This window comes from Chrysemys picta, chromosome 2, assembly GCF_011386835.1.
Source record: "Chrysemys picta bellii isolate R12L10 chromosome 2, ASM1138683v2, whole genome shotgun sequence".
Taxonomy (NCBI): Eukaryota; Metazoa; Chordata; order Testudines; family Emydidae; genus Chrysemys; species Chrysemys picta.
The window spans coordinates 135,650,434-135,675,966 of record NC_088792.1 but is presented as its reverse complement, the minus strand read 5'-3'; the positions used below and the strand labels follow the sequence as shown (position 1 = coordinate 135,675,966).

Below are 25,533 nucleotides of genomic sequence, written 5' to 3'. Positions count from 1 at the left end.
ATGAAATTTAATGTGGATAAATGTAAAGTAATGCACATTGGAAAAAATAACCCCAACTATACATACAATATGATGGGGGCTAATTTAGCTATAACAAGTCAGGAAAAAGATCTTGGAGTCATACTGGATAGTTCTCTGAAGATGTCCGCGCAGTGTGCAGAGGCGGTCAAAAAAGCAAACAGAATGTTAGGGATCATTAAAAAGGGATAGAGAATAAGACTGAAAATATATTATTCCCTTATATAAATCGATGATATGCCCACATCTCAAATACTGCATACAGCTATGGTCTCCTCATCTAAAAAAAGATATACTGGCACTAGAAAAGGTTCAGAAAAGGGCAACTAAAATGATTAGGGGTTTGGAACGGGTCCCATATGAGGAGAGATTAAAGAGGCTAGGACTCTTCAGCTTGGAAAAGAGGAGACTAAGGGGGGATATGATAGAGGTATATAAAATCATGAGTGATGTGGAGAAAGTGAATAAGGAAAAGTTATTTACTTATTCCCATAATACAAGAACTAGGGGTCACCAAATGAAATTAATAGGCAGCAGGTTTAAAACAAATACAAGGAAGTTATTCTTTACGCAGCGCACAGTCAACTTGTGGAACTTCTTACCTGAGGAGGTTGTGAAGGCTAGGACTATAACAGCATTTAAAAGAGAACTGGATAAATTCATGGTGGTTAAGTCCATTAATGACTATTAGTCAGGATGGGTAAGGAATGTGTCCCTGGCCTCTGTTTGTCAGAGGATGGAGATGGATGGCAGGAGAGAGATCACTTGATCATTGCCTGTTGGTCCACTCCCTCTGGGGCACCTGGCATTGGCCACTGTCGGTAGACAGGATACTGGGCCAGATGGTCCTTTGATCTGACCCGGTACAGCCATTCTTATGTTCTTATGATTCACCTTTCTACAAGCCTTTAGGCCCTAACAATCAAATAAGAAAAATATTTATAGATTCATGGTTTAGAGGATTATCCACTATAGTTCAGCTGATTATCCCTCCATGTCTCTGTCAGTCGCTGCTTACAGGATAGAGTCCCCCATCTTGTAAATATGACCAGTTTCTTCATTCCCAGGTATATGACTTGCTGTCTGGTTGTATTGAAGCACATATTGTTTGCTTTTGCTCAGCTTACCAAGTGATCCAGATCACTTTGTATCTGTGTCCTGTCATCTCCATTATTTACCACTCCCTCTGGTCTTTGTGTCACCTACAAACTTTATCATTAATGAGTTTGTTTACTTCCAGCTCATTGATTAAAATGTTCCATAACATAGGGCTGAATCCCACTAGAAACATACCACTCGATAGTGATTCCCCATGTACAATTGCATTTTGAGACCTCTGTTAGTGAGAATTTGATATGTGCCATGTTGATTTTGTATCAATCTATTTTCTTAATCAAAATGTCAAATGCCTTACAGCAGTCTAAATAGGTTATAACAATGTTATCTTTATTTAAAAAAAAAAGAAATCAGGTTAATTTGACAAGATATATATTTTTCCAGAAACAGAGGAAGGGTTAGCAAACAGGGATGTTCTGCAAGTAAATTCTGCAAGGTGAAATAGAAGACTACTTAAACCAGGGGTCTCAAACTCAAATGACCATGAGGGCCACATGAGGACTGGTACATTGGCCCGAAGGCCGCATTACTGACACCTCCCCCCGCCGCCCTCAGCCCCGCCCTCACTACACCCCTTCCATGAGGCCCCACCCCTTCCCTGCCCCCATTCCAACCCCTTCCCTGAAATCCCCACCCCAACTCTGCCCCCTCCCTGCCCCCACAGGGTGCAGGAGGGGTGTGGTGGGGGCTCAGGGCAGGGAGTTGGGGTGTGGAGTGCAGGAGGGGTGAGGGGTACAGCAAGGGGTCGGGGTGCAGGGTGCAGCAGGGGGCTCAGGGCAGGGGGTTGGGATGCAAGAGGAGTGTGGGGTGCGGCAGGGGGTTCAGGGCGGGGTTCAGGGTGCAGGGTGCAGCAGGGGGCTCAGGGCAGGCGGTTCGGCTGCGGGAGGGATTCGGGGGGCAGGATCTGGCCCGGCACGTACCGGGGGCAGGTCAGGCTCCCTGCCTGCCTGCTCTGCTCTGCGCTGTGCAGCTCTGGAAAGAGGCTGGAATGTGGGGAAAGGGGGGCAGAGGGGCTGTGTGTTTCTGTTGCTTGAGGCACCGCCTCCAGCAGCTCTCATTGGCTGCGGTTCCCCATTCCCAGCCAATGGGAGCTGCTGGGGGCGCTGCCTGAAGCAACAGCCACACACAGCCCCTCCGCCCCCCCTTCCCTATGTTCCAGCCTCTTTCCAGAGCTGCACAGCGCAGAGCAGAGCAGGCAGGCAGGGAGCATGACCTGCTCCCGGTGCACGTCCGGCCAGAGCCGCTCTGGTAAACACTGAGGGACAGCGGGGGGGCTCGCGGGCCACAGAAAATCACCCTGCGGGCCGCATGCAGCCCACGGGCCGCGTGTTGAGACTCCTGACTTAAACCTTGAGGTGAGTTTGTTATCTCCTAATTTGTTATGTGCTTGCTTGTCTGTTCTGGGGGCTGTGTGCTCAGCCAAGTTACCTGCTAAGCTAGGCTGAAATCTTATTAATAGGGCTCTAGCCTGCTATCCTTTGATCCCTAATCCTTGTAAAATCCCTTGACCAGGGGGCGGAGGCTAACTCTCAGAAAACAGGCATTTTAAAAGACAGCTCCTAAGCCACCAGAGAAGCTAGCAAACAGGAGAATTTTGGGAGTGCAAGAGGCAGAAACACCTAACAAATATACTCTAAACCTAAGCAAATAGCACCCCCCTCAAACAACAACAAACAAACAAACAAAAACCAAAGAACAAAACAAACAAAAAACACCCTGAAAAAGTAAAAAACAATTCAGGTAGAAGTCCAGCAGCAGAGTGGGAGCTATCCAGTTCATTGCACTGAATGCAGCATATAGGGTTACCTACCTTGTGGGGAGGTGGTGTATGTGAGCATTTGGTGCAAGCAACTTCTGGCCCTCAGACTGAATGCAGGCTCTTGAAACCAGAGTAGCTGAACTGCAGGAGCTAAGGGAGACAGAGGGACATAGAGGAGGCTTTCAGAGAGACAATAGAGCAATTCCACCCCCAGTCTGATAGCTTCTGTGCCTTTGAGAAGGATGACAGTCTCAGGGAAGGAGAACATCAAGCAGAAGGAAATGATCCCATAGTTGGGACTCTCCTTCCAGATGATGTCATGGTATCCTCTCACATGGATAGCCTTCTGTGGTCGCAGAACCTGGGATCCTGCTGAGCCCAGACGTCTACACTACAACTTTATATTCTGCAGCCTGAGACCTGTGAGCTTCAGTTAGCTGACATGGGCCAGACAGGTGTTTATTTGCAGTGTAGAGATATCCTTACTTATTCACAATGAAATCCTAGCTTAGGCTGTTTGCTTGTTGTGATTTTTACTTTTGAATGAAAGGAATCCCCAGGAAGTGATATGAGGAGAGTTTTGGACAATAACTGATATAGATACAGTGTTGAGTGGAGTGGGAAGTTGGGAAACCACCTTTTTAGGCAAACAACCAAACTTGACATTTTCTATTTAAAACTAAGGTTGTCCAACAACTTCCCTTCCAAAAGCAAAAATCAGCTGAGAATCTCCTTTTTAAAAAAAACAAAAAACAAAAACAAACAAAACAAAACAAACCCAAAATTTCACCGAAATGTGGTTTGGGAAAATGGAAGGTTTATTGTTTATAATATTGGTTTGCTCATACAACCTGTCACTTCTTGAAAATGTTTTTTTAGTATTATCGGAAGGTTTATGTACTTACTAATTACATAAAACTCCAAGTTACTAGATGATGTATCTTTCAGCTAATGTTGCTGATGGGAAGTTGAGCAAGAGTTCAGGGAACTAGCAGGCAATCTGCTTACGTTGTTCTTATGCTCTATTCCTGCACTACCATGTCTATTGAAAATATTTTTTATAAATCTGGTTCTATTTTTTTCAGTTAATTTTTGTATGCTTGTTGAAACTTGATGTTCTTTCTCTTAATAATTTAATTGTGTTAGCTTTGTCTGTGATTATCTTTAGTCCTATTTTAATTTGACCAGCTTTAGAAAATGGATGATTTTTTACAGTGTAGCATTGACACCTTTTTCATTACACGACAGAAGCAGCAGATACGGTGGAATGAAATTTGGTACTTGCATTTTAAAAGTGCCATCAAAAGCAGGAGAATTGCTATTTCCACAAACGTGGTGCTAGCATAACTGAACCTAGGAACAATCCTGTCTCCATTTTAAGCTCCGATGCATCATCTTTCATCAGCAAAATTAGCTTGTGAATATCCATTTACTGCAAGTCAGAAGATGAGCTTTGGTTATTTAGTGCAAGCTGACCTTCCAGGAAATGAGTTGTGCTACAACACTGTACAGTATGTAAGACAAAACACTTTTTTTTTGTACTGCATTATGTGAATAAATGAAAATTACTCATTCAAAAAAAATTTAAAAATCCTATTTTCAATGGAAAATGGTGATGTGTACATGTCAAAAACAGCTAACATTTTAAATGTTCAGTACTATTTTTAGTTCAGCTCCTCAAAGTACTTATAAAGATATAAAAAACTTAAATGATTATTTTGAAAAAATAACATACAATAGAAACTTTGATGCTCAGCTTGCTTTTCTGCAGGCTTTATCATTTGCATAAAAATACTGACAATTGGACCATTTCTCAGCAAAGACTTTAAATAGTAGCCTAATATGGTGAGATAATATTGCTAAAATATCATTAACTTATGAAATTACAGTATATTGTGATTTATTATTGTAAATAATTAAAACTACTGTTGTAAAAACAGATGATCAAAGTACATTTTCTTATGCTTTATCCTTAGCCATTTATTATGAGTGTTTATTTAACTCACTAATTCTCATAATTCAGTAATGGCAATGGCACTCCCAGTCAATGGCAATTATGCCTAGGTTTGAACTACTGTAGTTGGAATCTATCAGAAGAAATCAGATAACTTAGTATTGCATGGGGAAAAAGTGTAAATCTCCAACAATAAGGCTTGGTCTACACTACCCCCCTAATTCGAACTAAGGTACGCAACTTCAGCTACGTGAATAACGTAGCTGAAGTCGAAGTACCTTAGTTCGAACTTACCTTGGTCCACACTCGGCAGGCAGGCTCCCCCGTCGACTCCGCGGTACTCCTGTTGCCGAGCTGGAGTACCGCAGTCGACGGCGAGCACTTCCGGGTTCGACTTATCGCGTCCAGACTAGACGCGATAAGTCGAACCCAGAAGTTCGATTGCCAGCCGCCGAACTAGCGGGTAAGTGTAGCCAAGGCCTAATTCTTAAGTGGCTACATGAATTCTTTTGTCTTAAGCAGCTCTAGACATGATTCTTTCAGCCCCAATCTACACAGACTTTTATTATGTAGTTCGCAAATACATAATACAATTATTACATCTTGAACAATGATGTCCAGCATGAAATTAACAGATGATTAGCAGGTATAACATGTCACTTCATAGAATCATACTGGCATTCTATTACTGCGCTTATCCAATTTTTAGTGCCTTCTCTAAGCAGTCAGAAAACTAACATGATTATAGCAAAGCACAGCCTCATTACTCCCCTTAGGGAATTAATTACCTGGTTTATCTGGGCAACTGTAATAATCTTAAATCGTGGATTGCTATGTTTAATATTGCCTTGTAGGTCCAGAGAGTGTAACAAGAAATTATATTTTGAACAATCCAGTAGCTATCATTTTATTTTGCCTGAATGGAGGGAGAGACTTTGGGGAAGAGAAGAACATTTCTCCCAGGAATGTGTTGAAAGATGTCTGTATACTGCCCATATGTCAGAGTTGCACAGAAATTCATGGCATCTCTTCATGTCTAAAGGAAAATTCCAGTGTTTCAATCAATTGTATAACTTAAAGATCCAGACACATTAAACAGAATATTGGTGTATACTTAAAAGCACAAATAAAATCTAAAGTGCAGCTGAAAGTCTTGCTGTTTTCCAAAACCTGTGGTCAAGCATTCGGTTCAATGTTATAATTCAGTTACAAGCATTCAGTTCTGTGTAACAACTGAAAGCACTAAGGCCATGTGTACACTAGGAATGCTTTGTCGGTATAGTTCTACCAGGATACTGTACTGGCAAAGTGCTCCGAGTATAGATGCAGTGATTCCAGCAAAACTACACTTTGCCAGTATACCTTATTGCAACCCCCTACTTCTGCCCCCCACCCCTCCTCCCACAGTGAAATAAGCTATACAGTACTGGCAAAACCAGTTTTGCTGATATAACTGCATCTACACTAGGGGCTTTTGCTAGCAAAGCTGTGCTGGTCAGGGATAACACCTCATAACACACATGATTGACATAGCTGGCAGAAGTAAATAATGTAAAAGTGTCCGAACACCTTTGGGAACCAATATTGGGTTCATTCCTACAATGGGAGTTTTGATGTTTAATTCAACAGAAGAATCTTCAGTCTCCATAATCTTGTCTGCGGTGTGGGTCAAAAGTTCTCACCAACATGACTATTAAGCATAGTGCTAGCAGGATCCTTGCTGTAAACAAGACTCTAAAGGCTTCTGGTGTTTTTACCAGTGTGTCAATTAAATCTAATTTGGAAATGTCCCAAAAATGCAGGGAGCTATATTTCTTACCCTTTTTTTCCCAAAGGAATTGGTGAAATCTTGACCCCTGCATCGGAAACATAGAATCCTGAACTCATCTTTTGTCACATAAAGGATGAACTAATTTTCAACTATAATATTTTGTTATATAATATTTTCCTGAGATCTATGCATTAATATTCAACATAAAGTAAGTCACTCCTTCCACGTGATGCACACTGAGGTTAATGGGAGTTCCAGACACTCTGCTGTGGTTTGAACAGCAGCAACATTTCTACACTAGGGCCCCAATGTTTCCTACGTTACGGAAGCTGAACTGGTGTTAGCAAGGGTAGGAAGTTCTTTAAAAATGTCCCTAGTGTAGATAGAGCCACATGGAATAAACCGAGTGTCATCAGGAGCCTGTGAAGAGAGGATTTTACCATAAATCTGATATATGCTGTCAGGGGTCTGAGATCTTAAACAGCTGTATTTATTTTAAAATACTTTCAGTATAATTTACCAGTTGGCATTTCTAAACACATGCAGTGAGGGTGCCTTAGAGCACACATTTTCCAGGAGCAGGTAGTTAGACAGAACGGTCTGACTCTTTGCTCAGACTGTCTCCTGTTTTATTTAGCGTAAATAATGTCCACCTGTCAAAAATTCAGCCTCTTCTGTACTTTCTCCTATCTGCTGCCAGCCTTGATATTTAAGCCCAATGGTATAATTCTTACAGCTCTTCTTTGGGCAGTTGGTACTGGGTAGGAGATACACTGGTCATGGTATACCATAGTTGATTACCATTTTATAATCGGGACTACCTTTGGTCCGTCATGGTGACTGATACACAGGTGCAGCCAATGCAGTCACATTTACAATTCTTTATACCTTACTAATCCATTTTTATGTTGAAATGTATTGTGTTTTCCTGTTGCTGTCTTCTTCCTGTACCATTCTTCCAAATGTCTTGTGATTGTAAACCATCCCTTGCCTATATTCAGTCAAAGGCTCTTAAAATAATAGTTTGGACTGGATTCCTTACTGCCTTGCATATTGCATAGTAATTTATGGTTGTGCAAAGTGAATATAAAATGCTGTCTTTCTGATTTTGTTGCATTTACACCCACATTGCATAGGTAAACAACTACACAAGGTGTAAAGTGCTGGAGAATCATACCCGCCCACTACTGTTTTTTTATGTTCAGTCTGAATGTGTGTGGGTGGTTTTATATTTTTTTATTATTTTCAAAAAAGAGAAGAGTAAAAACAAGCTGACAAACTTCCACTGGATAAACATTTCCCATAGGAATCAAAGACTTGTTTGTTCTTTCATAACTAAGAGATATTATTTAGAATCAGTCCTAAGAAGCTAAGATTGAATCATTGTAAAAGTAAACCCAGCATCCTAGAAAAACTTCCTTGAATTTATACAGAGACAAAGTATATTAAAACTAAATATAGAAAATATGAGTCACTTCATTTCTCGATGACGTCAGTATATCTAACAGTAAAGTAAAAGGATAAAACTCCCAAACAGAAATCAATACTGTATATCAAACCATGGTACCAAAAATTTTAGTTTTCACTAAAGAATACACTAAACTTTCCTGTCCTTAATTATCTGAAGATTGTGGATATATATTCTCTCACTCATTTATTTGGGTGGCCTGATACCAGTGCTCTGAAGACTAACTTGAAATATACCCTGAAATCAGACTCACACTAAGAAAAAAAAAAAACACTCTACCCCCTCGAAGGCTACATCTATGCTACAATCTAGGGGTGTGATTCTCAGCTCACATAGACATTCTCCACACCAGCTCTCATTGAGATAGAAGACTAAAAATAGTAGGGTAGACATGGTGGCAGTGGCTAGTTGTGTGCATTGTTGTGGGCATTGTTCTTATGTTCAAATCTAGACATACATTTAAAATAAAAGTTTCTCCTCCCCCCAAACAATGTGTTAAATAATTTTCTTTTAAGAATGCAACCCTGTCCCTTTATTGTATGGATAATTACAACACCCACAGTTATATTATATAGGATAAAAATATAAGGGATATACGTCTCTATCCATTAGGACATAAGCCAACCACTAAATAATGGAAGTTAAGGAAAAAAACTTTACCCCAAAGGCAAGTTCTTCCATAACTGTTCATTGGGGATTTTACCACCCTCCTCTGAAGTAGCTGATAAATGTAATGTTGCAGAAAGGACACTGGGCTAAGATGGTCACTGATCTAATCACATATGCTATTCTAATCTATACCACCTCTCCATTGTCTGAGTGCCTTATTGGCAATTCCTACCCCGTCAGTTAATGTATAAATCTCATACTGTTTTGAAAACATTTGTTAAAATATTATTCTGTTCTTAAACTGAAGTTTTCTAATGTACACTCATGCAAGGAAACAACGAAATGAGCAACACGTTAATCACAAGAAAATTAATACCTTTATTGGGCTGAAATCATGCTTAGTTTTATCATCTAAGGGGATGTGGATAATGTGAAGAGTATCTTATCAGAGGGCTATGACTCAAAAATATGACTTCTGTGGCTTCATTTGCAGAGTTCTGGTGTTTCCCGTGCTGCTGAGTTCATCTGGAGTTCTGCAGATGAACTTTCTTCTAGATTAGGCTGAAAAGATGGAAGTGTGAGGGATTTTCAAATGGAGGAAGGATTCAGAAATAGGGCTTAGAATGAGAACTTCCTTTGCTCTGAAATTACTATTTAGTCTCCACAATAGTGAAGGTGAAAAAAAAATTCTGTGTGTCAGTACTTGCCTGTTAGTGGCTTATATATAGGAGTCAGTAGTGCAAAGTAGCACTTGTTTAGGCAGACTTATTTAAAGAAAATATAATATCTTTAACCATTCAATTAGCTAGAAGAAGTGATTATCTCCTTCTGTGTGGGCTCCTTTGTTTCTTGGAAAGAAAACAAAAATAGCATCATTTGCTTTCCCTTGTTATAAAATGTAAAATGATCTTTTTATCCTCTGATTGAAAATAGAGTAAATGGCAACAGTAAACACAATCCTACTTTGCACCACCACATTTGAGTATCCCATGTAGCAGGATATCACTTTCTGCCAAACACATTTGTCTAAAAGAAAAAGAAATATTAAAATGTAAAAATTAAAATTGTGCTGTTTCAAAATAGTTAAAATTGAATTCAATTATTTGTACCTGCCAGAGCCGCTTATATTTCAGTCATATCATTAATTGTGCAGTTGGCAAAATGTGGCATTAGGTAGCAGGTTCCCTGGGAAAAAGGAAGCTAATCTGGAATGGGCCTCAATATCTCCCTGTCATTAGAGTTCACTCCTGCTGAAGGCGTTGACATTGGTATTGAGTAGCATTGTGGGAGTCACTGTGGTTTTAATTTTTATTATTATTATTATTATTTTGGTTCCCAGGCAATTGAAAAAAAAAATCCTTCCAAAATTTTGGCCAAGCAAAAAGTAAAAAAAAAAAAATCATTTAGGTTCAAACAAAGTGTTTTGGTTTGATGTTGATTTTTTTTTAAAAATTGAAAAAATGAATTAGAAGGAAAATTCAAAATGAAAAGTCTTTTCAAGTAAAAAAAAGTTTCATTTTGAAAATGTCAAAATGTGTTTCAATTGTTTTTCATTTTGTTGTTGTTGTTGTTTTTGTTCAACTGAAACAATTGACATGAATGTTTTGGTTGACCCAATCTGCATCAGACAAAAATAGCTAGTTGTGTCTCCCACTACCTTACATCCTCTGGCTCGCTTAGATGTCACTATTCTGTTCCTTTAAAGTCATTTGAGTAGATTGGATAGCTCAAAAGGATGGAAATGAGATACAAAGCCTTTCATCCTTGGATTGCAGGTTCGAATTCAGCCCACTTGGTCAAGACAAAGAGAAAATTTGTCACCATCCAATTGCTCTTTAGGGGTCAATATGGATTCAGGTCCAAGTGGGCAGTTTTCCACATCAATCAAAGCACATTAGGCACAACTTCTGACATCCTTTTACTGAATCTCAGCAGAGAGGTCAAATATACAACATCTGATCCCATGCCAATTGACATCAATAGCAAAGCCCCCATTAACTCATGTGGGTGTTGGATCAGAACAAGAATACACAGGGAAATTAAACTATCCTAATTCCTCAAGGTAATAAGGTTGTATTTTCCAGATCTGTCATGCCAGCATTTTTCAAAGTCACTAATTTCATCTGCATAGAAACATTTCTTTTGCTGCAAGTTGATCTTTAGTGATCAGCCACAGGTCTTCTCTCACAATGCTCCCAGATTTGCTCAAATTAGTCAGCCAACTCTCTGCCATCATGCTTTTTGACTGAAAGTTTTGTCTGTGTAAATTTCTTCTTCAGAAATATGAAGGAAAAGGAGAGAGTGCATCCTACTCAAAAGGGAGGCTGGAAAATGAGAGACTGAAAATCTTTGCCCTGGTAGAAAATCATAATGAAACTAGAATTATTGTGCGATGCATGGAGTTGTGCTCCCGTTTCGAGTTCTCCGATCAGAAGGAAGAGGTACAGGGATGTCAAAGAGGTAATGAGAGGAATTAGTGAAGAAAAGAAATATATCATGTCGTACTATTTTGACATACACAAGAATACCTATGAAAAATGACTCAGAGTTTTGAATCAATCCTCTGGTTATCGTGGCATACTGTAATTGCTACATATACAGATGCAGTGTGTGTTAGACAGAATGTCTCAGACTGAATAGTAATATGCTCCTTTGGTTGCCATAGAGAAGGTTATGCTTACAACCTATTAACACAATTGGGAACTTAAAAAGCAGACTGTCTGGCTCCAACCAGGCTCCTTGCCCCCTCCTGGGGAGAGCTGGGATCCTCCACCAAAACCCAGAACATAGCCAGCAGCCTGAAAAGCAGGCTCTCTGGTTCCTTTCAGTCCCTGTTTGCTAAGAAGCTGATGAAACCCAAGGTGAAATTCCTGGGAGCCTAAGAAAGAGCTGTCTCAATGAAAGTCCCTAGATTATGCGGGTTATTATCAAAGTACATTAGGATAAACCTAAGCCTAACAACAGAAACTCAAGAACTGACAAAACGAGGATGGATTGTCATGTGGTTAAGACAAGGGATTGGGACTTGGGAGGCCCTGCTTCCTGGCTTGGCCACAGACTCCCTTTATGATCTTCAGAGAATCTGTTAATCTGTCTCTACTTTATGTATTGTATGAAGGGTCTGTGTGGGTGTCTTGGAAACATCACAGGAAAGGAAACATCACATCTTAGATGTTGTGGAGGAAGAAGTGGCGGGATTTGGACCCAGCCTAGATGAGAGGGAAGAGACAATGATGACCCGAGGGCCTGAGCCACAGTGAGGACGTTGGTGTTAACAGTAATGGAAATATGGAGGATTTGGAGGGAAAATAAGGAGTTACATTTTTGTCATGTTAAGGCTAAGATGGCAGTGAGAGCCTGGAGATGGTGTTGGAGGAAGAAGCAGAAAGGCAGGATAGGACAAAAGGGGATTGGTCAGAAGTAGGAAAAAACCTTGCGAGTTGCCAGCATAAAGCTGGTGGCTAAATCCATGTGAGTAGATGACATCAGCCATAGACTCCCATGTAGAGACAGAGAAATTAATCTGTCAATGTCAATGGAGCTGGATCAGCCCTTATTCCCCTGGGCTTGCTACCCTAGCAACATTAGCAATGGTGGAGGGGGAGATCAGGCATTGCCAGGCCACTACACCCCATCCCTTGGGGAGTGAGTGGATAGAGTGCAGGGCTTTGGTTCTACCCCACACAGGCACCAGGCAGCACAACTTAGCTGATGCAAGAGGGGAAGAAACCTCTACGAATAAAAAAGCTGTCATAGCTTATTTCACTTGTGGGGCAAGAGGGAACCTGGGGCTGAGTTGTGACTCTTGGACTTAGGCCCTATTTTATAGCTGTTTTGCATAAAGAATTCTACTGCACTTGAAAGTTTAAAATAGTGTTTTGTTGTAGGAGTATACCTTGAATTAGTTAAATTATAGATGAATTCTAAAAGAATGTGAATAATACAACTAAGCAATTTGGCTCATAGAATCATAGAATCATAGAATATCAGAGTTGGAAGGGACCTCAAGAGGTCATCTAGTCCAACCCCCTGCTCAAAGCAGGACCAATTCCCAGCTAAATCATCCCAGCCAGGGCTTTGTCAAGCCGGGCCTTAAAAACCTCCAAGGAAGGAGACTCCACCACCTCCCTAGGTAACCCATTCCAGTGTTTCACCACCCTCCTAGTGAAATAGTTTTTCCTGATATAATATATGTATGAATTTTATCTATGATGTCGGGGGGGGGGGGGGAAGTCAATGATTATTATAATTAAGAGAAAAATAGGCTTAAGATTTAAATACACCAAAGTGACTTGAGGATTATAACTGAAGTCTTTTTTCAAAAACTCAACCAGAGTGATTTTGACATTTGCCTATACTCTCTGAAGATTGTAGTCTTTTAAAAATGTTGTTTTCTTGAAGCTATTTTTTCTACAGCAAAAGAAGGGAGCATAATACAGTAATATCTACACCAGCATCCCTTGGGGTTTATTTGATCTTTAAACTGATTGATTTTATTAATGCTTACTAGTGTTAATACAGTGGGCTAGCTGAGGTACAAATACATGCATTCTATTATCTCTTTGAGTTAAGTTTGGTAACAGAGCTCTCTAAAGATAAAAGATAGTACAGTGTCACACTGTACATTACTACATGCTATGCAGTGTTGACTACTGAAAGGCAGAGTGGACAGGGTCTGTCATCACTGAAATGCATTTGAGACCTGTGTCTCACAAGACTGTGCTACTCTTCTGTGTTTAGCTGTGGCAGAAGTGATTCCAGAAACAAGCATGTGGCAGTGCAAAGGGACAGAGAGCTTGCTTTGACAGCCAGCTGAAACATTCCCCTTATGTAGGAAAATACCACCTTGTCTGATGCAGATTTGGGTCAACCAAAACATTCATGTCACACTGGTTCCCTTCTTGCCTTGGAATCTATATTGATTGCTGAGAATCTATAAGGTGCAATCAGAATCAAGTCAGCTGAAGATGGCTTCTTCGCTGCCACTCTTTGAACTGACATTAGGTTGGGTGTTTAGATTCTTGGTTAAATAATGGACTAGGTACAGAAACTTTTGTTTAAACTGCAGGGGTCAAATCCTGCATGTGGCAGAACAAAGGAATGGAAAGCTTGCTTTGAGAGCCAGCTGAAACATTCCCCTTATGTAGGAAAATAGCACCTGCTCCTAGCCGTCTTAGCCAGGAGCAGGATGGATTGTGGATAGAGTGTGTTGTGATCCCAGGCTCGTATATGGCCCCTAAGAGCTGCAGTAAACTAAGTCAAGGATAAAAATAACCTCTGGCTTCCCATTAGGATCAAAGAAGTGTGGGATGGTGTTGTAACATCACCTTTGCTTCTCCCTCCCCCAGGTGCACTGAGTTTGTATTGTCCTTGCCTAGGTTGTAACTATTCAGTGGAGAAACAACTTTTAGTCACGAGCTGATTAATTTAGCATCTTGGTCAAGACTACCTACAAAGAAAATGATAAGAAGTTTCTGAGGACAAATGGACAAACCTTCACTGACTGGAACCAGGGGTCAAATTCTGATCTTCCTTACAGTGGGGTCTGTGGAATTACTCCATGTGGACAAGACGGTTCCAAATGGACAAATAAAATCACTTTTGGGGCAGTTGCATTCAATTTAGGTATAATAAAAAATTAAACGTGTCTCTATAAATGTATAGCTGAAAGTCCAAGAGATTTATTCTGACCTCATATATGCTGGGTTTAGCGTGATGCAACTTCATTGATGTAAGTGTATGTGAGCTCAGAATAAGGCCCACAATGTTTTTAATCTTGCAGTGACTGTAAGATCTTTGGGACAGATAGTATTTTTGTTCACTGGTTGTACAGTGCCTAGCACAATGGGATCCTGAGCTCTTAGGTGCTATGGTAATACAAATAGCACTGCTCTACAGCCAAAATGTTTCTGAAATAAATGTAGTCAAACTTTATTAATTCTGGGTCACTGAGAACGAAAATGATGCTTAAAATTGTTGATTGGCTCTAGTTTTCAAGATATGCTATTGGGTCACTATATCTGACCCTTGACTTGGGAATGGCGGAGGATAAGTGAGTTATAAAGGGAACGGATCTCAATTTAAACCAGAAATGACTAAAATACATCTTTGACTGGATCTATGAATAAATCTATGACTGGGTTTGGACAGTACTTGCTTTTTAGGCAAAACTATGAATGATGCAATCTGAAGCTGGTATTGCGTCATACATGATATGAATTGCATCATGTTATTCCTAGAAATCATGGATGATGCAATCATAACAAAGCTTACATCACTCTGCTGAACAAATTGACCTATATCAGCTCTAGAAATCATACAGTGTCGTGCTCTCTTATTTGTCAGAGTTTGATTTTGCAAAGGGACACATTTCTGTTTAGCCAAAGTGAGCAGAGATGCCTCGTACTTGTGTGAACAATGCAGATAACTTCTGCTATGTTTGTGGTGAAGTGATTTTTGCATCACAAAAGTGCAGTATAAGCACTATGGTTAAGAAAGCCTATCACCTTTATTTTGGCTGCAAAATTGGAGATCAGGACAAGAGGTGGGCCCCACACATATGCTGCAACACTTGTGCAACAAATCTTCGCCAGTGGTTGAACAGGAAAAGGAAATCTATGCCTTTTGCAGTGCCAATGATTTGGAGAGAGCCAACAGATCATACCAGCAATTGTTACTTCTGCATGGTGCCTCCAGTTGGGAAAGGTGTGTCAAAGAAGAAAAAGTGGACTGTGCATTATCCAAACATTCCATCAGCTATACGCCCAGTACCCCACGGAGAAGGACTGCCGATTCCTGATGCACCAGAATCATTCTCACTTGAGTCAGACGAGGAAGAGGATGACACTTCTGGTCCTGAACCATCGATGTCACAGGACCCACATTTTCTCCCATCCTCCTCCTCTGAACCACACCTCATAACACAAGGTGAACTGAATGACCTTGTCAGGGATTTGGAATTTCCCAAGAGTAAGGCAGAGCTGTTGGGCTCCAGACTACAGCAGTGGAATCTCCTGGCAGGTGATGTTAGGGTTTCCATGTTCCGTGACAGGTTTCAGAGTAGCAACCGTGTTAGTCTGTATCCGCAAAAAGAACAGGAGTACTTGTGGCACCTTAGAGACTAACAAATTTATTAGAGCATAAGCTTTCGTGGACTACAGCACTAACCAGTGGGAGAACACTTTAACCTGTCTGGTCATTCAATGACAGACCTGCGGGTGGCTATCTTACAACAGAAAAACTTCAAAAACAGACTCCAACGAGAGACTGCTGAGCTGGAATTGATATGCAAACTAGACACAATCAACTCAGGATTGAATAAGGACTGGGAATGGCTGAGCCTTTACAAACATTGAATCTATCTCCCCTTGTAAGTATTCTCACACTTCTTATCAAACTGTCTGTACTGGGCTATCTTGATTATCACTTCAAAAGTTTTTTTCTCTTACTTAATTGTCCTCTCAGAGTTGGTAAGACAACTCCCACCTGTTTATGCTCTCTGTATGTGTGTATATATATCTCCTCAATATCTATTCCACTCTGTATGCATCCGAAGAAGTGGGCTGTAGTCCACGAAAGCTTATGCTCTAATAAATCTGTTACTCTCTAAGGTGCCACAAGTACTCCTGTTCATGTTCCATGAGCGTCAAAAGGATCTTGTCCCATTCTTCTTCATGGAAGGTGATCTTGTAGCCTGCAACAACATCGATGGTGTGATGGCAGCCCTCAACATCGTTCACGATCCAGATGAGTGGAGACTGTTCATTGATTCATCAAAGATGAGTCTTAAAGCTGTTTTACTTCATAATGGCAATGTTTTGCCATCAATTCCATTTGGTCATGCAGTCCATATGAAGGAAACCTATGACAACATGAAACAACTTTTGAGGTGCATAAACTATGAACAACATCAGTGGCAGCTTTGTGGCGATTTGAAGGTTGTTGCTCTCTTGCTTGGTCTGCAGACTGGATACACAAAGTACTGCTGTTTTCTCTGCAAATGGATAGTCATGCAAGAGATTCCCACTACATCAAGAAAGATTGGCCACTCCGACAGTCATTGGAGCCTGGGAGGAAAAGTGTTCAGCATCCACCACTTGTTGAAAAAAGGAAGATTTTGTTACCACCCTTACACCTCAAGCTGGGTCTGATGAAGAACTTTGTCAAGGCCATTGACAAAACACAAGCAGCTTTCAAGTACCTCTGTGGAAAATTTCCAAGGTTAAGTGAAGCTAAGATAAAGGAAGGTGTCTTTGTTGGTCCTCAGATTCGTGAACTTCTTTGAGATGATGCATTTGACCATGCACTGCGTGGCAAGGAAAATACAGCATGGAAAGCCTTCCAGTTAGTGGCAATACATTTTCTCGGAAACAACAAGGCAGACAACTACAGGTTGTTGGTGGAAAACCTCCTCAAGGCATACAAAAGCCTTGGTTGCAACGTATCACTAAAGATACATTTTTTGCACTCTCATCTAGATTTTTTCCCACCGAACTGCGGAGCAGTGAGCGACGAGCACGGCGAGCAATTTCACCAGGACATTGCAACAATGGAGAAACGCTATCAGGGCAAATGGAGCCCATCAATGCTTGCAGACTATTGCTGGACAGTGACAAGAGATGCTCCATTTAATGAATACAAGAGACAAACCAAAAAGCTCCGAGTAGACACTGAATAGGACTAAACTATATACATAATAGTTTTTTGCCTTTTGTTTCCTAATAAATTTTATTTATATAACCCTTTTGCTGATTTTTAAAATGTTACATAAACAGGACAGGTGAAATATTATCATGGAAAGCAACCATAAACACATGAAAAGACCTAGGTTTACAATTTATGATTAAAACTCTACTATCTACACACTATACATAGACATAAAATGTAAAAACTTAAATATCTTAGAAACAGTAGCCAATCAGTTGTTTTAATTGTCATATTTGAATTCAGCACATCAAAATACATAATAAATAGCACATATTATCTCTGAAGCAGACGACTTCTCAAAAATTGTAGACCAGTGTAATTATACTAAGCAGAATACAAGCACCAGCATGTAGCAGTTAGCACAGGTTTCTAATGTAATATTTGCCCCAGTTGATCATGTTTGGCCTTAGAGTATATGGCCAAGCATCTTTCTTAGTGTGTTCTTTAAATCCAAAAAAACAGTCACAGGTAAATACTAAAGTTCTGGTGATTTTTTAAAAATTGTTTTCACGGTAGCACTTCAGCAAAGTTTTAGTGGCCTTGAATATTATCCTCCTCCTCCAGCATTTCACTCATTTATAATATTCCTACCCTTTGTATTAGGCATCTGTCGCTTCTCGTAGCCATACATAGAGATGCTTAAAAGAAAGGTGGAGTTATTAGAAAGGACCTATCCATCTCCTGCTGAAATCAATGGTAGTCTTTCCATGATTTTGGTGGGGTTGGATTGGGCCCTAAATTTGACCTGTACTGTAAAATAGCCTCAGACTAGATTAGACAATCTTGCTATATGATTCATAAGCCCTATATTTCTTTCAATTGAAAGAAGAAAACTGTTTATTCCTGAAAAATAGTTACTTGTGGAAAAGCTGGCAAGACATACACTACAGATAAAAATAGATTAATCATGCCTGAGATAATGGTTCTCTGGCAAACATTCCCCCCCCCCAAGATTTAAATCAATACATCCTTTAAAAAATGTCTAAAGCTTGACTCAAGGTGTTCAATTATTTAAGAGAATAATTATTGATTTTTCTGGGTTCATTATAAACCTGAATACTGAGAGCAAATATATTTGAGGTGGAAAGGTAATACATTCAGAGAGTTGGTAGATATATAGATTTTTAAAATAAAGTATATTAATATGCTTATATCCATAATGTAGCTTAGAGCAGAAAGAAAGGGTTCTAAGCACCACAGGAATAGTTCTTGCATTCATGGACAAACCAAAAATAACTTGTCTATTATTAAATTATGTCATTCAGTGATAAAAGGTATCTTTTGAAGTGGTGGTTGATTACAATTCTTAAAAATATATTCCTTTTTGTTTTAACTTTTAGTAGAAATCTTGCTTGAATGTAAGTGACGTTCAGAAATTTCATTATTCATTTTAAATATGTGAGTATTTATGATTTCATTTGGAGACTTTAAATTTAACATAGGCCAATAACCACCTGATGAATTTTGGACAGCTAATAAGGAATTTAACTACCCTTTAGCACAATCTAAATGAAATACCGTTTCCAATGCATCCATTGACAGATTCTTGACTTTTTTTTCTCATGCTATAATAATTGTCTTGATTCATTTTCCTTTTGAACTTGATTTTTTATTAAAGTTATTTTCAGCTCAACTTACCTGCTACTCAGAGACAAAAGACTTCATTTTCCATCATGGTACACTGCTAGATTAAAGACCATATTTTTAAAAACTCAATCCTTTGTCTTTAACTCCTCAGATTTCTGAAACTGAAAGAATAGTAAATGTTTAATGCACTTTTTGTCTCCAATACTCATTGCTTACTTTTTGCATTTTACTCAGCTTGTATAATGAAAAGTGGTTTCACTGCCTGGTTCTCATGTATTGGCACGATGCTGCAATATCTTGATTGGAAGAATTTTTAAACCCAAGCAAACAAACACATTTTAATAGAAATAAATTCAATTGAAATTTAACTTTTAAAAAGAACTCGTTAAACATTACTTTTTCTATTTAACTATTCCTAAGAACAGTACTGTTGACTTCAAAAATCATGAGTCAGACCGAAAAATATCATGAGATTGGCTTAAAATTAGATATATTTTTTTAAAATGCTGGGTTCTTTTTCTTTTCTGGTTTCTGATCCTTTTGGGTGCACTCAGATCATGTCTTCATGCTTTCCCGTGCAACCATAAGGGTTAAAACCTTTTTAAAAAAAACTTTAGCTGTGATTCTCATGCAGTCACTCCTGCAGGAGTTGGGGCCAGGGCTGGTGCAACCACTAGACGAACTAGGCAGTGGCCTAGGGTGGTAAGTGGTTGGGGGCGCCCAGGGCCGTCCTCAGGCATAGGCAGCTGGGTAGGGCATAGGGTGACCAGATGACAGGAAGAAAATATCGGGACACAAAGGGGGGGGGGTCACTGGCGGAGAAAAAAAAAATGCCGAGCGCTGCCGGTGTAATGACACAAACAGCTCCCTCTCCCAATTCCCTACTGTGGCCCAGTGCTGCCCGCAGTCAGAGGAGATTATGCACCCTCCCTTAGCTATGCATACCTCTAGCGTCTAGGTATTTACACCATGCTCATCACCATAATGGCAGAGCAGAGAAGTAACAACCGCTCTAACTTTTCCTTTCACTCTGCATTCTGACATGCAAGTCTAGCTGGGTCCAGACTGGTAGCAATGTGTGGATCAGTTTACAGTGGGGGAGCCTCTGTTTTTCAGGAGAGGGGGGAAAAAAATAACAACCGAGAACAGCCGAGTGCTGCAGGCAGTCAGAGGAGAGGGGAAAAAAAAAAAAAAAAAAAAGCCGAGACCAGCCGAGTGCTGCCAGCGGGGGAAAAAAAAAAAAAGGCGGAGTGCAGCATCCCAACCGAAGATCGATCGGGATTGGGACGCGGGACAAATGCCTAAATATCGGGACGTCCCGATTTTATCCGGACATCTGGTCACACTAGTAGGGCACCTGAAAATTTGGGGCACCGCTGGGTCTTAGTGTCCACCCAACTGGTTTTCCTATTCCTGTTCTGACCCTTCCTGCAGGCTCTGAGGGTATGTCTACACTACGGGATTAATCCGAATTTAGATAATTCGGATTTGAGAAACAGGTTGTATAAAGTCGAAATGAGTGCGGCCACACTAGCACAGTAATTCGGTGGTGTGCATCCAAGTACCGGGGCTAGCGTCGATTTCTGCACCGTTGCACTGTGGGTAGCAATTCCATAGCTATCCCATAGTTCCCGCAGTCTCCCGCGCCCATTGGGATTGTGGGTTAAGATCCCAGTGCCTGATGGGACAAAAAACATCGTCGCAGGTGGTTCTGGGTACAGCCTCACTTCCTCCCTCCCTCCCTCCCTGCATGAAAGCAACGGACGGCAGACAACCATTTTCGCGCCTTTTTTCCTGGGTGGGTGAACACTGCAGACTCCATACCACGGCAAGCATGGAGCCCGCTGAGGTCAAGACAGCACTCATGAATATTGTAAACACCTCACGCGTTCTCGTGGAGTTTATGCTCAGCCAGGACCAGAAAAACGAGGAGAGGAGGCAGCGGCGGCGGCAGCGCAGCGACAAGCATGATGAGGACATGGACACGGACACGGACACAGAATTCAGTGAAACCACAGGCCCCGGTGCTTTGGAGATCATGTTGTTAATGGGGCAGATTCTATCCATGGAACGCCGATTCTGGGCAAGGGAAACAAGCACAGACTGGTGGGACCGCATAGTGTTGCAGGTCTGGGACGATTCCCAGTGGCTGCGGAACTTTCGCATGCGTAAGGGCACTTTCATGGAACTTTGTGACTTGCTGTCCCCTGCCCTGAAACGCCAGAATACCAAGATGAGAGCAGCCCTCACAGTTGAGAAGCGCGTGGCGATAGCCCTGTGGAAGCTTGCAACGCCAGACAGCTACCGGTCAGTCGGGAATCAATTTGGAGTGGGCAAATCTACTGTGGGGGCTGCTGTGATGCAAGTAGCCAAAGCAATCACTCAGGTGCTGCTACGAAAGTTAGTGACTCTGGGAAATGTGCAGGCTATAGTGGATGGTTTTGCTGCAATGGGATTCCCTAACTGTGGTGGGGCAATAGACGGAACCCATATCCCTATCTTGGCACCGGAGCACCAAGCCACCGAGTACATAAACCGCAAGGGGTACTTTTCAATGGTGCTGCAAGCACTTGTGGATCACAAGGGACGTTTCACCAACATCAACGCGGGCTGGGCGGGAAGGGTTCATGACGCTCGCGTCTTCAGGAACACTACTCTGTTTAAAGGGCTGCAGCAAGGGACTTACTTTCCGGACCAGAAAATAACCGTTGGGGATGTTGAAATGCCCATAGTTATTCTTGGGGACCCAGCCTACCCCTTAATGCCATGGCTTATGAAGCCATACACAGGCAGCCTGGACAGGAGTCAGGAGCTGTTTAACTACAGGCTAAGCAAGTGCAGAATGGTGGTAGAATGTGCATTTGGCCGTTTAAAAGGTCGCTGGCGTTCATTATTGACTCGCTCTGACCTCAGCCAAAGAAATCTCCCCATTGTTATTTCTGCTTGCTGTGTGCTCCACAATCTCTGTGAAAGTAAGGGGGAGACCTTTATGGCAGGGTGGGAGGCTGAGGCAAATCGCCTGGCTGCTGATTATGTGCAGCCAGACACCAGAGCGATTAGAAGATCACACCATGAAGCGCTGTGCATCAGAGAAGCTTTGAAAACCAGTTTCATGGCTGGCCAGGCTACCGTGTGAAATATCTGTTTGTTTCTCCTTCATGAAAACCCTCCCCCTTTACTGACTGATTTTCTGTAAGGAACCCACCCTGCCCCTTCCCCCAGCTTTCTTTCAAACCAAATAAAGTCACTATCATTTAAAAATCATTTATTCTTTATTAATAGATTAGAAAAAGAGGGAGGGAACCCGGGTGGTATTTGGGAGGAGGATTGCTGGGAAGGAAAAAGCCACAAAGAAAAGGTTAAAAAAATGACAGCCTTTTGCTTGGGCTGTCTACTGGGGTGGAATGGGAAGGTGTACGGAGCCTCCCCCACCGCGTTCTTACACGTCTGGGTGAGGAGGATACGGAACATGGGGAGGGGGGAGGGTGGAACAGGGGCTGAAGCGGCAGTCTGTTTTCCAGCAGCCGTTCCTGAACCTCCACCAGACGCCGGAGCAGCCCCAGCGTTGCATCCTTCATCCTCTGGTCTTCCTGCCACCATCTCTCATCTCGATCGTCCCTCCTCTCCTCACGTTGGTCCCTCCTCTCCTCACGTTGGTCCCTCCTGTCCTCACGTTCACTGACTTCTTTCCTATACTTTGAAACTGTTTCCTTCCACTCATTCAGATGAGCTCTGTCACTCCTGCTGGATTGCATAATTTCAGAAAACATCTCGTCTCGCATCTTCTTCTTACGACGCCTTATCTGTGATAACCTTCGGGATGGAGGAGGGAGGCTTGAGGAATTTGCAGCTGCTGTAGGGAGGGGAAAAAAGAGAGAATTGTTTTAAAAGCTACATTTTGCAGAACAATGCTTATACTCTTTCACGGTGACCAACACTGTTCACATTACATAGCACATGTGATTTCTGTGCAAGGTCGCATTTTGCCTCTTAATGCTGAGTGCCTGTGGCTTTGCTGCTAGAGATCACAGGTCTGGGCAACAGAATTCGGCTTGCATGTGGCCATGGTAAGCTTCTGCGCCGTGCTTTCCCACATACCAAGCATAGCTTGTAGAGTGCTGCAGAAGCCTGGCCAATCTCAGCCAGTTGGGGGGAGGGGGGGCAGTGTGGTGGGGCTTGTCTGGGCCCCTTCAGGCAAGTAGAGTGCTGCGGTTTTTCTGTTAACATTCAGCAGCACCAGAAAACAAACTAACCCCCCCCCCCCTCGCCATGAATTCTCTGGGATGATCACGGTACCCTCCCCCCACCGCGTGGCTGGTATCAGGGAAGATCCCTGCAGGCACCAAACTACCCCCCCCTCTGCCGCCCCCCACCCCCCTCGCCATGAATTCTCTGGGATGATCACGGTACCCTCCCCCCACCGCGTGGCTGGTAACAGAGAAGATCCCTGCTAGCCAAACGCGAAAAACTCAGGGCCAATTTCCCATCTGCGCTTGGCTAACTGCAGGGAAGGATTTATTTTCCGCCACAGGCAAACAGCCCAGTAGGAACGACCACCTCTGTCCCCTTAATTAAGTTCCCGTATTTCAACCAGGTTACCAGGAGTGATATCACTCTCCTGAGGATTACACAACAAGATAAAGAACGGATGTTGCTTGAATGCCAGCAAACACCGGGACCATACGCTGCCAGGCTTTGTCAGGCAATGATACCAGATTACTTGCTGCAAGCATGGCGTGGTCAAGTGTCCTACCATGGAGGAGGGAATAAAGATGCACTGCCCAGAAACCTTCTGGCAAGGCTTTCGGAGTACCTCCAGGAAAGCTTCATTGAGATGTCCCTGGAGGATTTCCGCTCCATCCCCAGACACGTTAACAGACTTTTCCAGTAGCTACAGACTTTTCCAGTAGCTGAACTGACCGCGAATGCAAAGTCAGGCAAAGTAATCATTAAAAACCGTTTGCTTTTAAAACAAGTTTTATATTTTAAAAGGTAAACTCACCTGAGGTCCCTTCCATGGGGTCAGAGTCTTGGGTACTGGCTTGGGAGGCTTGGGAGGGTACTTCAGTCGGGGTGATAAAAAGATCCTGGCTGTTGGGGAGAAGGGAGTGCTGTGTGCTCTCTGCAAGCTCATCCTCCTCCTCCTCCTCCTCCTCTACCCCATCGGCAGAATCCTCAGGCGTCGAGACTATCCCCGACCCAGAATCCACGAACAAAGGTGGGGTAGTGGTGGCAGCCCCCCCTAGAATTGCATGCAGCTCGGCGTAGTAGCGGCATGTCCGCGGCTCTGACCCGGAGCGACCGTTTGCCTCCTTTGTTTTTTGATAGGCTTGTCTGAGCTCCTTGACCTTCACGCGGCACTGCTCAGAGTCCCTATTGTGGCCTCTCTCCATCATGCCCTTGGAAATTTTTTCAAAAGTTTTTGCATTTCGTCTTTTAGAACGAAGTTCTGCAAGCACTGAATCCTCTCCCCATACAGCGATCAGATCTAGTACCTCCCTCACGGTCCATGCTGGTGCTCTTTTTCGATTATCAGCCTGCATGGTTACCTGTGCTGATGAGGTATCTGTGGTCACCTGTGCTCTCCACGCTGGGCAAACAGGAAATGAAGTTCAAATGTTCGCGGGGCTTTTCCTGTCTACCTGGCCAGTGCATCCGAGTTCAGATTGCTGTCCAGAGCGGTCACAATGATGCACTGTGGGATAGCTCCCGGAGGCCAATACCATCGAATTGCGGCCACACTAACCCTAATTCGAATTGCTAAAATCGATTTTGGCGCTACTCCGCTCGTTGGGGTGGAGTACAGAAATCGATTTAAAGGGCCCTTTACATCGAATTAAATAGCGTCGTTGTGTGGACGGTTACAGGGTTAATTCGAATTAAAGCTGATAAATCCGAATTAAAGTCGTAGTGTAGACCAGGCCTGAGTCTTCCTGGGAAGGGGATCTAGTAGTTAAAAGAGAAAAAGTCTCCAGCCTGCTAGACCTATTAGCACAGCACTGAAACTGTTAAAGAGCCATTCAAGGGGTATATACTGTCAGTTTCTGAATGTACTGACAAAAACAGTTGTGCATGACTGTAATATTTACTCAGAACATGTCAGTCTACAGGACCTTAGTTTAAAATTTGCTTAAAAAATATTTCATTAGTGAGTTGGTGAAGATTATAAAATAACATCTCTAAAAAATCCTTGCATAGATTTTTAGATGTACAATCATCTTTAGCCTTAAATGCTTGGATATTCAGACATATGTTTTTTTAAATAAATTCTTCAAAAGACCACCCTTATCCAGGGCCGACTCTAACTTTTTTGCTGCCCCAAGCAGCAAAAAAAAGCACCGGCCCGCCGATCCCGCCCCCCCCCCCCCCGCCGAGCACCGCGCGCCGCGCCGCCGGAGCACCCCCGCCGAGCACCGCGCCACCAGAACCCCCCCCCTCAAGCGCCGCGCCCCACGCTGCCCCCCCGCCAAGCCGCCAGAGCACCCCCCGCAGAGCGCCGCGCCACGCTGCCCCCCACCACCCCAAGATTGGCTGCCCCTTACCAG

The 25,533-nt window shown here is 42.3% G+C and overlaps 1 protein-coding gene across 1 annotated transcript; it reads right to left on the bottom strand.

Annotated features, from left to right (window-relative positions):
* Positions 1-22,276: 22,276 nt before the first annotated feature.
* LOC135981499 (myb/SANT-like DNA-binding domain-containing protein 2) lies at positions 22,277-24,912 on the bottom strand. The gene is made up of 2 exons (XM_065584235.1): positions 23,991-24,912; positions 22,277-22,841 (listed from the first exon to the last, which is right to left on the bottom strand). The coding sequence occupies exons 1-2, from the start codon at positions 24,529-24,531 to the stop codon at positions 22,348-22,350; spliced, it is 1,035 nt and encodes a 344-aa protein (XP_065440307.1). The 5' UTR covers positions 24,532-24,912; the 3' UTR covers positions 22,277-22,347.
* Between the last annotated feature and the right edge of the window lie 621 nt (positions 24,913-25,533).

Bases quoted from the DNA above. Each gene is read 5' to 3' on its own strand.
- LOC135981499 (XM_065584235.1), bottom strand. From the start codon at position 24,531: ATGCAGGCTGATAATCGAAAAAGAGCACCAGCATGGACCGTGAGGGAG. The intron at 22,842-23,990 runs GTGAGTTTACCT...CCCTCCCTACAG, and splicing joins CCCCATGGAAGGGACCTCAG to CAGCTGCAAATTCCTCAAGC.